General features: G+C 41.4%; 1 protein-coding gene and 1 long non-coding RNA gene across 2 annotated transcripts in view; one reads left to right on the top strand and one right to left on the bottom strand.

The window, feature by feature from the left end:
- The window catches only part of SLC17A1 (solute carrier family 17 member 1), a 29747-nt gene extending 13617 nt beyond the window's left edge, over positions 1-16130 (bottom strand). Inside the window, exons 1-7 of the mRNA XM_077765713.1 lie at positions 16088-16130; positions 11128-11300; positions 5167-5400; positions 4995-5082; positions 4551-4637; positions 1172-1293; positions 897-1058 (exon numbers count right to left, since the gene is read on the bottom strand). Of these exons, the coding sequence (XP_077621839.1) occupies positions 897-1058; positions 1172-1293; positions 4551-4637; positions 4995-5082; positions 5167-5400; positions 11128-11300; positions 16088-16115 (894 nt within the window). The 5' untranslated portion in view covers positions 16116-16130. The remainder of the gene's footprint in view (positions 1-896; positions 1059-1171; positions 1294-4550; positions 4638-4994; positions 5083-5166; positions 5401-11127; positions 11301-16087) is intronic.
- LOC144232874 (uncharacterized) lies at positions 11267-18098 on the top strand. Its single transcript, XR_013335549.1, has 3 exons — positions 11267-11343; positions 16692-16837; positions 17595-18098. It is a non-coding gene; the product is annotated as an uncharacterized LOC144232874 (long non-coding RNA).
- Positions 18099-18555: the final 457 nt, after the last annotated feature.

The following is an 18555-nucleotide window of genomic DNA, read 5'->3' as shown; positions in this document are numbered from 1 at the left end:
ATGTAGCCTGCTTGGTATTTTCTCTCTCTCTCTCTCTCTCTCTCTCTCTCCCTCCCTCCCTCTGCCCCTCTCCCCTGCTTGTGCTCTCGCTCTTCCTCTAAAATAAATAAATAAGTAAATACATAAATAGTTGTCACAGTATGTCTAGTTTTCTATTTTTAGTATTACGGCAACTGAAAGTTCTGGATAATAGAGATGAAGACTACATTTGGTAATAGAGAAAGCTGGCTCTGGGGAGAAAGAGTGAATATAACAATTACAAACATTCTTTGGGTGCTTATTTGGGATGGCTGCTATTAATCCTTTCAATCCCTCTATGGTCTCAGAGGGGACAAAATTGAATCAGAGAGAGCTTAAATGACCTCACTGTTACGTTGGCCCCTAGGCTGGGCTCCTGGATGTTCACTGCAGAATGCCACTCTGAACATTCCATTTCTATAAGACTCTTTTCTGGTTACCATGGCGTCGAACATAAGTTCCAGGCGTCAACGATTCTCTGAGTCAGACAAGCAATGATAGTGCCCATCCTTTCAAAGCAAGACCTGAATCATGGGTTCTCAACCCAGGACTCATCGCCTTATCCTAAGAGACAGGATGGGTGTGAGCTGGGCAGGGTGGCAGGGAAGGAGTAGTCTCTGTAGGGAACGATGGTGTTGAGCCTTCAGTACTATGTTTGGACGTGAATGGCAGGTAAGGCACTGTGGGAACAGCAGTGTGTTTTGTGGAGGCCAGAAACTGTGCCCCCACCTTTTGGTCCGGGAAAGGTTGACACAAAAATTGGGAACAGTGAGTGCCCAGGTTCAGAGCATCAGCTAGCTAGTGTAGAGCAGCCAAGAGCCAGGACTAGCGTCATGAGAAATTTCATCAAGTTGTAAGGAGAACAAAGGTATACATACCTCTTTTACATTCACGTGAAGGTTGGAGTTAACAAACATCGGAGTGTAGAAGAGCATGATGGTATTTGTCCAGTGAAAACTAAAAGTACCGACCACAATGGCCCAGAGTGGCAGAGACTTGACCATGGCCTTGATTGGCAGAGACCGTGTACTTGAGCTGCTCTGGGAACAAACAAACAGACAAACATGAACTGTTAGCACATTAGGAGAAGCTGGCCCACGGTTCTTCCAGCACGGAATCTGGGAGCTGGCCCCGGGGGGCAGCTGTGTCCTACCTGCTGCTGGTGGAGGGACGACAGGATGTAGTTCCGCTCACTGACGCTTATACATGGATGGGTCTTGGGGTCGTCATAGAACAGAAGGAACCAGAGAAGACTTATGCCACAGCCACAGGCCCCTATCGAAGTAGAACAAGTTGGAACTGAAATTGCTTCTGTCTGTAGGAAGTGTCCTTCCCACACTGGCATTTTTCATTATCGGTCCTGGACCTCCTCTTTCTTCTTTACAACGTTACAACAAGACTTGCGTTTTTGGTTGTCCTCTGTATCTAAGGCTGCCTCTGCCTCCAGAATGAATTTTGCAGAAAGGGCAGTAAGCCCTCTGGCTTCTCTGATGGAGCCTCTGTATCCCTCTGCTCATGAGAGGGGCCTCCCTGCTCTTAGGCCCTCACCCCTGCAGCTCTATGACAGGCTCCACCCTGAGAAGATGGCACAGCCGAGCCCTCAAAGGGCTCGACAGTCACCTGGCTTTGGGAGTTTGCATCTTGGCCATCATCCCAAGATATAGCCCAGGCCTGAGGGATTATACAAATCCTCCATGACTTTGCCAAATGATTTGTCATTTTCACGTGTTTTATACTATTGACTTCCGTTAGGAATTGTCTGTTAGGACAGGGGGTATAGTGCCCATCAGTCTGTCTTCCAGAGGTGCCTTCTTTCATTTGACAAAGAATGATTAAATGCTCACTATGTGCTCACTATTCTAGGTCCTGGGGATGCAGCAGTGGGTCAACCAGACAGAAATTTGTCTTTGTGCAGTTTAGGTTCTAGTGGATGAGAAAGAGAGCAGGAAAAGTAAATAAGTAAAAGGTGTTAAATGTCAGTGGCAAGAGTTGTAGGAAGAAGTTGTGGGGGAGGAAGCGAGGTGTATTGTGCTCTGTGGAGGCTGGGACGTGGATGTGGGGCAAGGACACTCCAGGCAGAGGGAGCAGAGAGCGCCAAAACCTTAGGGTATGAGGCCAGTATGACTGCAGAGGAAGCAAGGGGTATGGGGGTTGGATAATGAGAATAACGGGTAATGGGATCAAACCACATGGAAAGCTGGAGCCGTGGTAAGATCTCAGACTTTTACAACACTGTTTCAGCAACATTAACACTGTTTACAGAGGTGCCTGGGTGGCTCAGTCGGTTAAGCGTCCCACTTTGGCTCAGGTCATGATCTCATGGTTCATGTGTTTGAGCCCCGCGTCAGGCTCTGTGCTGACAGCTCAGAGCCTGGAGCCTGCTTCGGATTCTGTGTCTCCCTCTCTCTGGCCCTCCCCTGCTCGTGCTCTGCCTTCTATCTCAAAAATAAACATTAAAAAAATTTTAAAGCATATTGACAATATACAATTCCCACCTCATTCTGTGGCCTGAGGACCTAATCTCAAGGTGAAATGTTAGTGGAGAGAAGTGAACACCTAATAAATGTGCAATACATACATTTCTATATAACATCTTCAACGCTCAGAAAACTCCTCTGGTGCTATTAGCTCTTTTTCAAAATGAGAATATTCATGTGCAGAAAGGCAAGCTTGCTTGTGTGGGGACATGTGGTTAGTAAGTGGTCACTGACACTTAGCATGAATTACGATTTTAGAGAGGGAAGATGATCTAGAGGATTAGTCTGGGGCAGAGCTTTGAAGGACGAGTTCATGGCAAGGAGAAGAGCAAAAGTTTGCACAAGACTGAGCAGGAAGGGCCGGAAGAATGACGTCCAGACAGAGAGTCAGGCAGAGGCCCCTACGGTATTGTTGGGTATGATTGAGAGGTCAGGTCAGATGTGGGCTGAAGGCTTGATTTCTGGGCCTGGAGGCTTGGCCAGCTCTAATATTCGTGAGGCCCGGGGCAAGACACAACACATTTAGAAGTTGTAAATAAAGCTACTGATTGGTAATTCACTTGAATGTAATATGTCTTCTCATCCTGTGTTAACCACGATAACTTCAGAATGACCTGGATAGAGACTTCTGGTTTCTGATCCAGCATGTTAAGAAACTTGGAAGTCATCCCTCCCATCTGTTAAAGAAAAATGTTTAACAGACCAAAACTCAACAACTCTTCTTGGATCCCTCAAGAGTTGGGGTCATAAGGCAAGCTATGGCTTCCCAAATTGGAGAGACGGATAGGTGGATACAGAGAATTACAACTCCATGGAAGAGAGCCCTGAGCATAAAACTGCATGGGAACCGGTACCAGGGTAGGAAAACTGATTAAAGGATTAATTGGGGTAGGCTGTGTGGACAAATTTAAGAGGTTAAAAAATCTGGGGTGGGGAGGAGTTCTAGAGGGACCCTTATGCTTATTGTGAGTTTTACCTCCAGGAGACCAACCAGAAGTGGAGATCAAAGAAAAATGCCTACCTCCTAATAGCCGGGAAAGGGAGAGCAGCAGTCTGAATTATGCCTAGAGCATTCTGTTCTTAGCAAAGCCAGTTGTCAAGGGAAACTTTTACTGAGCCTAACCAACTTAAGGGAAGGGAAATACTCACCTCCAACCCCCTCTGGCCTTCCTGTCTCACCTAATGGGTGGAAAACTGAGACGGACTTGTAAAGGAGAAGCCCAGAGGCATAGCTCACTGGACGATTGAGACTAATCCTATGACTATAGAACACTCTGTCCTACACACATCTTACCACCCCATCAGTTCTTTCCCTGTATGCAAATGGGAATCAAATGGAAAAACTGCATGTCTCAAACTTTATTTAAGTAGCCTATGAAAACACAAAAACAAAGAGGAAATTGTAGCCTCTGAAACTTACAGCTATTGCAAACAATAAGCAACACCTAACTTCTAGCCAAGCCAAATAAACATAAAACCTCATATCGAGGGGGTGCATGGGTGGCTCAGTTGGTTGAGCATCCAACTCTTGATTTCAGCTCAGTCATGATCTCACAGTTCGTGGGATCGAGCCCCATATTGGGCTCTGTGCTGATGGCATGGAGCCTGCTTGGGATTCTCTCTCCCTCTCTCTCTCTACTCTACCCCTCTCCCACTCTCTCTTTCTCTCTCTGTCTTAAAAATTAAAAAGGAGAAGTTAATGTGATTGACTATGAGATGGCACTCTAGATCATGTTTAGTCATCATAATTAACATAAATAGTATAGTCATCATATTATCTTTCTGGAATCTGAAAAATGATCTATTCTGTTCATCCCTTTCTCCAAGAGTTTCATATAAGGGGTATGAATCTGTACATTACAGAATTGTGGAGGTGAGGTACACTAACACATGTATAATTCTGCTTGGAATGTGAAATTAATGAATGCTGACCTCTTACCCCCAATAAGATTGATAATTTTTAATGTCATTAACTTTATATTAATTATTACATTAGTCAGTTTTTTTTAGATTTTTTCAATTCTGAATAATGACTGGGATTTTACAGAGACTCACCAAAAATATAGAAGACCATGGGCCAGCCCAGGGATTGGCAGATAAACCCAGTCACAAGCAGAACAATGAAAGACCCCAGCAGAATTCCTAATCAGAAAGCACAAAGAACACACCTAAGGAGCACAGGCATTGAACATAGAGATAATGTAGCATCACAGTAGCAATGAACAATTTCCGGTAAAATACATTTGTAGAGCAAAACACTGGGCAGAAGAAACGAATAAAATATTTGCTTTTCTCTCTCTCTCTCTCTTTTTCTGTTGCTTGAGATACAGAAGTCTCTTCTTCATTCCAGGCAGTCTCCACATCTTTAAAGCGAAGTTGCCACCACAGATGGTTTACAAAGCCCTGGACAGTTCAAAACACACGTCCTTTCCAGCTTAGGAAGAACCTAGTACAGTGAGATGGCTGTGGCACTCAAACCTTGTAGGTAAAGGTCATTACCTGATAGACTCAGGGAGGTAAGTCGGCCTCGTTCCAAGGGAGGAGCCCACTTGACCCATATTGCATGCTGCGCTATTAATGCCGACCCCTGAAATTACAAGGATTAGGACATCTGATCTCTGATGCTTCCTATGAATTTAAACCCTGCTCACTTGTTGCATTATTTTAATACCTGGAAAACTCCCTGTGCCGCCCGGCATGCAATGATCCAAGCTTCTCCACCTTCAGCGGCCATCGGCAGGATCAGGCTAAATAGAGAGCTGAGGAACAATCCAGAGCCAATCATTTTCTTGATCGAGTATTTTTCAGACAAGTATCCCACAGGAATCTGGATGATGAGTATGCCATAGAAGATGGAACTGAAGATGATGCCCTGTGTTTTAGGACTCCAGTTGTACACAGGGTTCTGGGTGGGGGGGAGAAAGAGGAGACAAGAGGCATTCTGCATACTGGAGAGGGACACTGGTCTGCAGGCTTCCTTGGGGTAAAGGAGCTCACCTCTGCCTCATTCTCTATCGTGGGACCTTTGCTGCTCCTTTATAACATCATTTCCTATGTGTACTGACATTTCACATTGGTCTCTTCAAGTCTAATGTCAAGTTCTTGTGCCATCTCTACCGTCAGTACAGTGTAGACATTTAATACTTATATTCCTGGAACACTGCTGCTCTGCATGGCAAGTGTTCCATGGAACACTATACTTCGCACAACCATTAATCACCTCTTGCCTTCTGTCTTCCTCCAACTCCTCTATTAACTTACCCTCATTCCCCAAACAGACATTTCCCCACATACATACTATTCCTGAGGAGAAAAACAGTCATTGATCAAATCTTGAAGAAAAGGTGTCAGGCTGAACTGTGAAGATCATTAGATGAGACAGTGAAGGTAGAAGGTCAGCTCTCTTTTTGTGCTTGGTTCTCTCTTTTTCTAGAATGTTCTGTCTTGTTTTTCCAAAATCTTCCCCTGAGTCTTGTCAATCCACTTGTATTCGCTGCTCTACTGCCTGAGCCACCCTCCTGTCATGGGGCCATCTCTGCTCTGAGCTCCTGTGCCTACTGACCTGTGGTCTTCCACCCATAAATATAATGGCCTCCCTAGTTTTTAGGTGCATTTTGTAATTTCAGGTTACAATTCAGATCTGCACTGTGGAAACAATTTTCTGGTGAGATTTCATGGTTTGGGATATTGACACGCTGTATTTTCTCTCTCTTTTTCCATCTAGTACCTTTGTATGACAGCGAAGAGAATTCCTTTTGTGTGACTCTGATTTGAAGGAGATCAGTTTCCCTGGATTATAGCAGGATCTTCTAGAGGGGCTCTTTTGTTATAGCAAAGGGTTCAGTACCCTCCTCCCTGAGTACCCATTTTCTCTAGACTATGGGGTTCTCAATATTGAAACCAAAACAATGGAATACTACAAATGTTTCAGAACATAATTCAAGAAAAAAATTGGACAAAAAGATTGCAACAGATTTTTGAGAGACAAATGATGCAATAAACTGCATACTTAATCTTTGGCATAAAGTGTACAACTTGATACATTTTTAGTTATGTGCACACTCATGAAACCATCACCACAGTCAAGGCAATGAATGTCTTCTTCACCTCCAAAAGTTTCCTTACTTCTTTTTGTAATTCCTCCACCCTGTTCTCCCACCACTGACCTCCTGCCTGTCACTCTGATGTAGTTTTTATTTTCTATAAATTTGGCTTACTCATTTTGAGTTTTATCCATTTATTTTTATCATTCATTTATTTTTAGCATACGTAGTCCTCTGTTCTATGACTGTACTGTAGTTTGTGTGCCCATTCATCTGTTGAACCTTTCTATTGTTTCCAGTTTGGGCTATTACAAATAAAGCTACTGTGAGCATTTGTGTACAAGTCTCTGTATGGACATATGCTTTCATTTCTCTTCAGCAGATACCTGGCATGAGATGGGGGGGATCATATTGTAGGTGCATGCTTAACGGAAGTGATTATACCATTTTACATCCTCCCCAACGATGTTAGAAGCTTCCAGTTCCTCCACATTCTTGGGAACACTTGGTATGTGCAATCTTTATCATTTTAGCCATTTAAATTCGTGTATAGTAGTAAACCTATATGGATTTAATTTGCTTGTCCCTAATGACTAATGATGTGGAACATCATTTTGTGGGTATTTGCCATCCATGCCTGTATCTTCCTTGGTGAAAAGACTGTTCACATTTTTCTCATCTTTTTGTTTAATTTTTATCGAGTTTTGATAGAATTCCTTTATTAGATAGAATTTGCAAACATTTATCCCTGTCTCTTGTCTTTTTATTCTGTCAATTTTAGTCTGTCTTTTTATTCTGGCACTTTATTCCATTCTTTGGAATGGAGTGGAGTCCAATTTTATGTCTTTTCTTTTGTGGATCATGAAAAAATTACGAGTTTACATCTGTTTGAGTCTATTTCCTAACTCTCTACTCTATTTCATTGACTGTCTTTTGTGAGCTATACCACACTGTTTTCATTACTATAGCTTTACGATTAGTCTTAAAATCAAGTAGGTGGTATTAGTCCTACAAATACTGACTTTTCAATAAACATTCAAAAACAATTCAGTGGAAAAGGAAGACTCTTTTAAACAAATGGGCATGGAGGAGGGCACTTTGGGGATGAGCACTGAGTGTTATGTGGAAACTAATTTGACAATAAACTATTTGTAAAAAAAATAAAAAATAAAAAAAATAAACAAATGGTGCTAGAACAATTGTATAGCCATATGTAAAAAAGAATCTTCAACACTACATATATAAAAATTAAGTCTAAATGAATCATATATTTAAACATAAAACCTAAAAGTATAAAAGTTCTAGAAGAAAACACAACAAAAAAAGTAGTTTTCTGCCTTGTGCTTTGCAAAGATTTCTTAGGTATAAAAACGAAAGCATTACCCACAAAAGAAATTTTAATAGAAGTTCTTTCTGCAGAAAGAAATGAAAGAGCTCAGAAACATGGATCTATATTTAAAAAGGAAGAGTATAAATCAAGAGATAAAATATTTTATTTTGGAAGTGCCTGGGTGGCTCAGTTGGTTGAGTGTCTGACTCCTGATTTTGGCTCAGGTCATGATCCCAGGGTTGTGGGATTGAGCCCCGCCCTGCATCAGGCTCTGTGCTGAGCATGGAGCCTGCTTAGGATTCTCTCTCCCTCCCTCTGCCTCTCTCTCTCTAAAAATGAATAAAAAGAATAACTTATTTTGAATTAATCTAAAAGATAACTATTTGTTTAAAGCAGTAATGTAATCATGTATTTATTGCATGTGTTTGGTGAAATGAATAACAGCACCTTTCCCAAGAGATGGGAGAGCAAACTTAGGAATACTGTGTTATAAGGTGCCTGCAATGCACATGAAGCAGTTTGTTATTATTTGACAGTGGATTTAGATGATTAAAAATGTATATTGTAAATGCTGGGGCAACTGCTAAAACAGGTGTCTTTTGGTAGTGCCTGAGTGGGTCACTTGGTTAAGCATCTGCTCTTCATTTTGACTCAGGTCATGATCTCATAGGTCATGAGTTTGAGCCCCATGTCAGGCTCTCACGGACATTTCAGAGCCTGCCTGGGATTCTCTCTCTCCCTTTTTCTCTGCTCTCCCCTACTCACTCTTGCTCAAAATATATAAACTTTTTAAAAAATAAAAAATAAAATCAAACAGGTGTTTTTTTAAAGATGCATGAAAAGAAAAAATAAAATTGAATCATGTATAAAATAATTAAACCCAGAGAAGGCAAAAAAGAGAATTAAAATAAAGAAACAAAGAAGAGATGTAACAAATAGAAAACATTTACCAATTTTATATTTGTCTCTTTCTCATTTCAGTTCTAACAGTTTTCACCTTCTGTGTTTTGCTGCCCTGTTGTTAGGGACATGCATGTTCAGGATTATTATATCTTTTTGGACATTGACTCCTTTTTCATTAGGTAATACCCCTTTATCTCTGATCATCTTCCTTACTATAAATTCTGCTTTGCCTGAAATTAATATGTCTACTTAAGTTTTCTTTTGATTAGTGTTTTCATGGTTGGATAATGATTACATCTTTCTTTATCTCTTTACTTTTAATCTATTTGAGTCTTTGTATTTATGAAGAGTTTCTTGTAGTCTCCATATCTTAGGGCCTTTATTTCTTTTTTTTTTTTTAATAGTTTATTGTCAAGTTGGTTTCCATATAACACCCAGTGCTCATCCCCACTTAGGGCCTTTATTTCTTATCAATATCTGATCATTTCTGTCTTTTAACTGGGCTGTGTAGACCATTCATATTTAAAATGATTATTGTTATAGTTAGATTAAAATCTACCATTTTTTAACATTTGTTGTATGCCCAGCCTGCTGGCAATAAATTACTTTGGTTTTTATTTGCCTGAAGTAGTCTATTCTCTTTCACTTTGGGGGTAATTTCATCAGATATAGAATTCTATTTTGGCAGATTCTTTTTTCTTTCAACACTTTAAAGATTTTTTTTTTCCCTTCTCTTCTTGTTTGAATGGTTTCTGATAAGAAGTCTTCTATAATTCATATCCTTGTTCTTCTGTAAGTGAGATATTTTTCTCTCTGGCTTCAATTAGGATGTTCTCTTTGTCTTAGTTTTCTGCAATTTAAATATGTCTAATTTGTTTTTCTTGTTGTTAGTTATTTGCCTTTTTCATATTTATCCTGTTTGGTGTTCCCTGAGCTTCTTGGACTTGTGATTTGGTGCCTGCCAGTGATTCTGGAAAGTTTTCAGCCATGAGTTTGTCAAACATTACTTCTTGAGATTCTATCTGCCGCTCCCCCCCTCAGGTGTGCTCTCTCCTTCTCTCTCAAAATAAGTAAATAAATAATAAAAACATTTTAAAAAATGTGACTTCTTGCCACTCTCTTCCTTCTGGTATTCTAGCCATTCATATGTTATATACATCTTGATATTACCCACCATTCTGGGATAGTCTATTAAGCTTCCCTCCCAAACTCTCCATCCTTTCATTTCAGCTTTGGGAGTTTCTTTTGACCCATATTCAAGTTCACTGATTATTTCCTTAGCTGTGTTGAGACTACTTACGAGCTTATTAAGACATTATTTATTTCTATTACAGTTGCCTTGATTTCTATTATTTCTTTTTAATTCTTCCTTATAGTTCCCATCTCTGCTGACATTACTTATCTGGTGGCATGCCAACTTTTTCCATTAGCGCTCTTAATATAATTAATTAATAGTCAGTTTAAATTCCCTGGCTGGGAGGGACGCCTGGATGGCTTAGTTGGTTAAGCGTCCGACTTTCGCTTAGGTCATGATCTCGCGGTTTGTGGGTTCGAGCCCCGCATCGGGCTCTGTGCTGACTGCCAGCTCGGAGCCTGGAGCCTGTTTCAGTCTGTGACTCCCTCTCTCTCTGACCCTCTCCTGCTCACGCTGTCTCTCTCTCTCCTAGAAATAAATAAAACATTTAAAAAAAAAATTCCCTGGCTGGGAGTGCCTACATATGTGTCATACCTAAGCCTGGTTCTGATGATGATGATGCTAAAAAAAATTAAGGGGTGGTACATTGCATGTAGTGTGGTATTTTTTTAATGTAAAAAATGGTGAAAATTTTTTAAAAAGTTCATGTTTCCTATGCATTCATAAAAGAAGATAGGAAGAATCTAGTGAAAAAATATTCTCCCCATTCATTTCCATTTTTTCCCTGTTCTACATCTTCTGACAGCTAGCCATTCATGACCTTATTACCTTCCAGAGATGAAATTAGTGAAATAGTATGTAAATATACTGTATATTCAGAAACTTTTTTAAAAAATGTATCTTGAACTCCACTCTGGTTGAAAATGCTTTCTTTTTTTCTTCTTTTTTGCTGGGCCAAACTTCTCAATTCTATACACCCTAATGCTTGTTTTTTTTCTTCTTCACATAGAAGTATTCACACACCAAAGCCCTTTATGAATATTGAGGAATGCTGTAATCATGGGGCATGTTTAGTTAGGTTATTATCAGCAAGGGATGAAGACTTAAACTTCTTTTTCTAATTATTATTGTCCCATCAATTATGATAACATTCAGTCTCTACACAACTTAATTAGAAGATAGGATTTTAATCTTACAGAGATGGGCAGATCTTTCATATACCTTTATGACATCCAGGTTCTCCTCCGTGGAGATGTTGGGCACACCGTGTGGGTCCGTGCTGTTCACCATGACTACCATTGTGAGGCTCAGACACATGCGCTGGGACATTATGATGCTGTTACAGGCGTGCAAGAGAAGAGACAGTCCATAGCGGAAGGAACAAAAACTTGGGACTAAGAAGTAAAACAGAGAGTGTCCATCGTTAACATAGCTGAGGTAAAAACATGCGGTAACTTCAGGAAGGGAACTCAGAAATTGGGAGCCATATATGTTATGTTATGTTACGTTACGTTACGTTACGTTATGTTATGTTATGTTATAAGAAATTATGATACAACCAGAAGCTGTGTGACTGAAATAATAATCCCATACCTCCCTAAAATATAATCCCAACAAGAATGTCCTAGAAAATTAAACCAGCCCTCCAGATACTTTGGCTCATTCTTATTTTATAGCGAGCACTTACAAATACTCTGCATTAGTCTTGGAAGTAAGCCCCCACCACCCCCCCACCCCATAAGAGCAAAGACTTTCTCTCAAGGAAACTGCTTCATTTTCTAAAGTTGTATGAATAGTCTGGTTGAGAAACTCAAATATGCACACTGTTGAGAAAACTGGCGTTTAAAAATTGCAATAAAAATTTACTTATTGAGGTCGTTTTAGGTGAAAATAATCAGTGTAGAATAAATGCACTAATGCGATTCAGCGAAGCCAAATAAAGTCTTTTTCAACAAATGGCATTTTCCCAAGAGAAATAGCAACATACGTCTACAAAAAGACATGCCAAAATGTTTATAGCAGCTTGTTCAAAGCAGCTGAATGTTTGGAATGGATGAATAATATATTATAATGTTATAATATACAGGGTTATATTAATATAATGGGCATTACTCAGAAATAAAAAGGAAGGAAATACACACTCAAAAATCTGGATGAATCGCAACAAAAATATGCTCAGTTTAAGAATCTATAGACACCCAAGAGGGCATACTAGCGATACCTATTCTTATGAATTTCAAAAACATGCAAGATTAATTTGTGGTGGTTAGATATTAGAATAGCAATTTCCTCTAGGTGAAGAACCAGAAAGGGACTTGGTGGGACTTTTAAAGTAATGTAATATTCTAAGTCGTGTTGACAAATCTAGCCATTTGTCAAAACCCATCTAAAGGTACACCTAAGATCTGTGATTTTATTATATGTAACTGTACTTCAATCAATCTTAAAAAGGTACTGAGCAACCATGATCATATATCAGATTGGCATAGATCCCAAAGCCCATTGGTTGGCCAGCTCCAAAGAATAGAAGAGAGAACCTAATTGTTACAACCCAATGGAGGGTAATTTGGTGTCTCTTTAGTTTCATCTTTTAATTGCCTGTGGCTGGTATAAAGAAAGGAATTAGGCGGTGCCTCGGTGGCTCAGTTGGTTAAGTGCCCAACTTCGGCTCAGATCACGATCCCTTGGTTCATGGGTCGAGCCCCGCTACGGGCTCTGTGCTGACAGCTCAGAGCCTGGAGCCTGCTGCGGATACTCTGTCTCCCTCTCTCTCTGCCCCTCCCCTGCTCATGCTCTGTCTTTCAAAAATGAATAAATGTTTTAAAAAAAAATTTTTTAAAAAGCAAGGAATTAAGCTTTTAAAAATTGATACTGTATCCAGGCAGCTAGCCAAAAGTCACCCTTGTTTCTAAAAACTCATCTGCTAATTTGGGGAGGTTTTCTATGTGGGGAATATTTAAAAATGATGATATTACTGGCTCTTCTGCTATCCTCATGTCTTTAATCTCTTGTTTTCATTGGATCAGAGCCACCAGTGAATTGTTGACTGCACTTAGCCTCCCTGGCTTTCATACCACTGTTCCTGATTGACACGGAGTAGCTCTAACGTTTCTACAGTTGAGATAACGCTTGCTGAAGGTTTTGTCCCAGATGTGCTTACTAAGCTTGCTCCTTTTCTATTGCTATGTAAAAACAAAGTCTGCAAACCTAATGGCTTAAAACAACAACCATTTACAAACACAGCTCTGCAGCTGAGACGTTTTAGCCTAGAGTTAGCACAGCACAGCTAGGCTTTCTGCTCATGGTCTCAAAGGCTAAAATCAAGGGATCAGCCAGGCTGAGCTCTCAGCTGAAGGTTGTAAGCAGGGACCTATTTCCATTCTCATTCAGGTTATTGTAAGAATTCAGTTGTCCATGGGCCTGCTACTGAGGTCTCCATCTCCCCGCTGAGGAGGATAATTTCCCTACCTTAAGACCAGTTCATTTGGGACCATATTTAAATCTGCTAAATCCCTTCAGGCAGCACCTCGCTTAGTGTTTGCTTAAATGACTGGCGGAAGGTGCGTATACACCAGGGGCCAGAGTCTTAGATAACTAGCCACCACGGTCCAGCCTCTGGTCCTGAAAGGTTCATGTTCATCCTCCATGCAAACCACATTCACCCCCTTCCATGGGTCCTTAAAAGTCTCACCTCATAATACAATATCTGCTCAAGTCCATTGCCTCCTCAAAATCTCATTAGCGCAAAGTCACAGATCTCATCATCGAAGTGATCTCAAACCCATGTGAAGGAGGGTCCTAGCAATAATCCCCACGGGGCACAATATTTCTGTGTCTGTGGACTTAGGGAAGGGGGAAGCAAGTTACATTTCCCCTTCCTCCTGTCACACACCCTGCGGCAGACACTGGGTAGTTGTACAGATGTTCCAGTCCGGAAAGGGGGAGAGAGAGGGTAAAAGGGCATTGCTGACTCCGGAATGTTTTGAAGTTCAGCTAAACAAATGTTGGACTTGCTGCTACTTTAAAAAAAAAAAAAAAAAGGCAGTAATGCCTGGAAAATTAGTTTTCTGCACTTATTTACCTTTGTAAACATAAAACTATTAGGTGAAATATATTCAAAATTAAATATGTCCTTAGAAGTGTGTCTGATCTGCCAGAAAAAATGAAATATTCAGGCCAAGAGTTTAGTGAGAACGGGCTCCTCAAGGCATACACTGAGCAGTGAAGGCAGATTTGTCCCTGAAGCCATTTGATCTCAGTGTTCTTTGTTTCTGTTTTTGTTTTGTTTTTGTTTTTGTTTTGCCTCCCTGGGCTCGGGGACACCAGGAGTCAAATACCAGCGCCCGGGCAGTGGGAGGGTTTAGGAAGAGACCCTCTTCTCAGATACTCGATGCCCAACACCTACTGGCTCAGTGAAGGGTCAACACACGGACGGGGGCCCTGCTGAAATGGTCTCCCCGTGTGAACAGGCCTGAAGCTTGCCGGGGAGAAGAACACCGGTCATCAGCCAGTCCTTCCTCTGGCTTACAGCCCCCCACTGACTGTCCGGGGCCCATCAGAAAAATGTCTCCCACCACATATGCATGCACACACCCTGACAATGGCTTGCTCCAAAGTTTTCTAAACCTTATCTTTAAAACCAAAAGGAAAGGGGCACCTGGGTGGCTCAGTGGGTTAAGTGACTCAGGTCAGGATCTCACCGTTGGTAAGTTCAAGCCCCACTTCGGGCTCTGTGCTGACAGCTCAGAGCCTGGAGCAGGCTTCTGATTCTGTGTCTCCCTCTCTCTCTCTGCCCCTACCCCACTCACACTCTGCCTTTCTCTCAAAAATAAATAAGCATTAAAAATTTTTTTTTAGGGGCGCCTGGNTTAATAAAATTGAAAGGAAAGCGAATGGACCTGGAAAATGAATGGAAACACTAAGGGAAGAAAATCCCTGGAGGAGAGAGGAAAGCCTCTAGATAACAAGCGGGAAGTGTCCTCACCGCATGCAGAGGAGGGCATCCAGTCAGGGGCCGCTAGGGGACCCTTTCAGTCTCTGCACTCGGTCCAGGAAGAATGTGAATTACTTCTAAGTAAGTCTCGAGTTAAAAAATAAACCACGAGGAAGTTCTGAAGTCCTCGGGCCTGGCAAAGGTAAGGGCCTGCCTGCCCAGCTCGTGGACAGTGAGAACAAAGGGTACAGCCCCGAGGAGATTTACAGGAAAAGAAGAGAAAATTCAAGGACTTGGGGCAAATTAACAAAGGAATTCACCCCAAGAGCCTAACAGGAAGGAAATTTTAAACATAAGGGCAGAATCAACGATAGATCCATGTCAGTTTATATGCTTATGTGCTTTTATGCTTATATGTTTTATACATTCATATGTAAATTTGAATATCGATTAAAGGGATGATAGAAAAAAGACCCAAATCATAAGAAACACAAATAATACAAGAAGAAATTTGAAATGTATAGACTCCTCATCTTTACATAAATTATACGTTGGCCAACCTCCTCTCCGGGGATTGTGTTCCCTTTGACGAATACGCAACTCTGGACCATAGTGCTAATTTCTTCTTGTCCTTCCTCTGCTCTGCTCAAAATAAGCAGTTTGTCTGCAAAAGTTTTCAGTCAATATCCACATGTTGATGTCCAAGGATGTAGTGACTCAAGGACATTTATCCTGCGTCACTTCCATCCATGGCTCTGTCTCTTTCTCCTTGAGATGAAGCAAAAATAGTTTACCTCTTTCTGATCCTCTCCGTCACATGGTTAAGCGGACAAGTATATAAGAATTGAAATAAAAAATATGAATGGTTTTTATTTAGGGTTTTTCTTTTTTCTTATGTTTATTTATTTATTTTGAAACAGAGAAGTAGGCAGAGAGAGAGGAAGAGAGCACCCCAAGCAGGTTCCAAACCATGAGTGCTCACAGCCCGATGTGGAACTCAAACTCACGAACCTGCGAAATCATGACCTGAGCCAAAAGGAAGAGTCAGATGCCTAACCAACTGAGCCACTCAGGTGCCCCTAGGGTTTTTCTAAAGAAAACTATAGCAGGACTAACTTTTTCGTCTCTTTTCCTGAACATTTTTAAGACCATTTATATGTTTTTTATGGGAAAATGCGCTCACCTAGAACCTATGATGTCGTGTAAGAAGAAGAAAGCATAACCAGTGGGACAGAGAATAATCTCTACCTTTCCTAGGAGGGAACTGGTTATCCATCTGCACAGAGGGGTTCCAGTTTTTTCTCTTCTTGCTGAAGGGTTTGGTCTGCAGTACAAGGGCAAAACATTTGGTGTCAGCATAACCCAGGGAAGAACCCACCAGAACCACCCACTACTCCCTTCTGACTTAAAACATGCATCAAAGGGAGGCTTGTTCCGTACACCAGAACCCATTTAACATAATCATGTGTTTCCTTTGACATTGCACTTTTACGCCTTCCTGGTTGATTAAAAATCTATAACCCCCTGAAAGTTATTTTTAAAAAGAAGAAAAACCCTGCTAACCCATAATTCTATGTCCAGTGAAAATACCCCTCAAAAGTGAATCAAACAAGCAAAAACCAAGAGAATAAACTGACCTGGCCTACAAGGGTGTTAAAAGATGTCTTATGACTGCATTTTTACAGCAAGAAAATAAAGATTTTTTCAGGCAGGAAGAGATTGCTGAAGGTCAGAAATGGGGATGTACAAAAAACATCGGGAAAGGAACACGTAAAGGTAAAATAAATTATTTTTTCATATATCCTGACAGCTGAAAAAGACCTCTCTGCTTCTTAGTCTTGCCTTCCCACAGGGAAGCGGGTCGTTCTGCCCACAGGGCCTCCACCACTGCTCGGTCCGCACTTACCGCCCGAGGACACTGGTCCAGTGCCCGTCTATGATTTGAGATGTGGCCACATCACCTTAGATGACCGGATGCTTGAAGAACAAGTCCCTAAGGTTGGATTTGCAAACTGGTTTTGAATGAACGGTTGGTCAACCACCATTATCATCTGCTGAAATATCTCCTTGGCTGCTGTTTATTTCACAATATACACATGCACAAACATGCCCACATACCACACTCATGCTACACAAACACCCATGGGCTCTGCACCCACACACAACCACACATACGAACACATCCCAACACAACACACACACACACAAGCTCCGCACAGCACAGCACACACGTCACAAACGCACTCACGCATACGTTCCACCATACACACCACCGACACCCCGCACCACTCACAGATATGCAAGCAGCACGCAACACACAGCATATGCTTCTCTTTCCTTGTCTGTCCGCACAACTGCTCACCTCACATTAATCCCTAGAAATAGGCTCTTTTTACTCTCCCTTGGGAAAAATCTGTGGAAATAGATTTTCCCCCCAGATTTCCCCAGCCGGCTAAACACCTTTGATAGGATCTTTAAGAGAGAAGCCTCCCCCCCCCTCCCCGCCCCCCGTCGTTCTGAGGAACTGTTAATTTCATTTAATGAGTAGCAACTTAAGAGTAAGACTGACCTGATTCAGGACAGAAAAGCAATTCCTTCTTCCCTTTGAAGACCTTGAACTTTCAAAAGTACTGAATTTCTGGATTTACCAATTTTAGTCCCATTAATCCTTCACCAAATCCTTGTTATGACCTCACCATGTCAAAGTTAAACCCTTAATTTTTAACTTTACTTTCACCTTTCCTTGCGTCTTCAGGGGAGGAGTAGGAGTGTTACAATCTTCCAGTGGACTAGAAACCTCCTGGAAATCTGCCATCAAATTCATGACCATAGTAGACAACGCTGCTCGTCTCCTCCTGCCAGGAAGGAGATGACCAGCTTGCTGGGAAGTGCTCCCAGGATGGATGATTTCTTCTGAGGATGGCTCTGGGTACACAGTACGATTCCGACAGGAATGCGATGGCTTTTTATGTGCCCCGTAAATGCCCAATTAGCTTTTTGCCTTCCTGCCTTCTTTTTCCCCTTCCTTTTCCTTCTCTCTGTCCAACTTCCCTTCCCTTCCCTCTCCTCTCTTTTGCAAAGACCACATCTGTCTGACATTCAAGCTACTCAGAGAGAGATGCATTTTATTAAAGCACGTCCTCCAAAGGACGGGACTTCACCATGGCTTCTGCAATGGCTGAATTCTCCTGGTTCCACCACCTCTCTGTAGATATATCCAAGAGTGCTTTTACCTTGGAATTTTGTGATCTATTGATCAGATAGGAATATCTAAGCCTTTAAATCAGGGATTCTGCACGAAAGCTTCTTACATACATAACATTATTATTTTAAAAGATGTGTGAGTATGCTTATCAAGTGCCTAATACATGCTTGGCACATAACAGATACTCTACAAATTGAAAGAGTTGCTATCTCTCTAAAGAAATGTTGAAAATTCTTTTATGATTATTTATATTTGCAAGAGAGAGAGCATGAGCAGAGAAGAGACAGAGAGAGAGAGACAGAATCTGAAGCAGGCTCCAGGCTCCGGCTGTCAGCACAGAGCTTGATGCGGGGCTTAAACCATGAGCCATGAAATCAGGACCTGAGCCGAACTTGGGCGCTTAACCAGCAGAGCCACCCAAGTACCCCAGGAAGTGTTGAAAACTTGAACTTGCTTACCCAGGAGACTTTGATGTCTTATATATTCAGCGGGAATTTTTTTCTTGTCAGAA

This window comes from Crocuta crocuta, unplaced genomic scaffold, assembly GCF_008692635.1.
Source record: "Crocuta crocuta isolate KB4526 unplaced genomic scaffold, BGI_CrCroc_1.0 scaffold811, whole genome shotgun sequence".
Taxonomy (NCBI): Eukaryota; Metazoa; Chordata; class Mammalia; order Carnivora; family Hyaenidae; genus Crocuta; species Crocuta crocuta.
The sequence above is the reverse complement of the archived record's forward strand: the minus strand, read 5'-3'. Positions and strand labels throughout refer to the sequence as shown.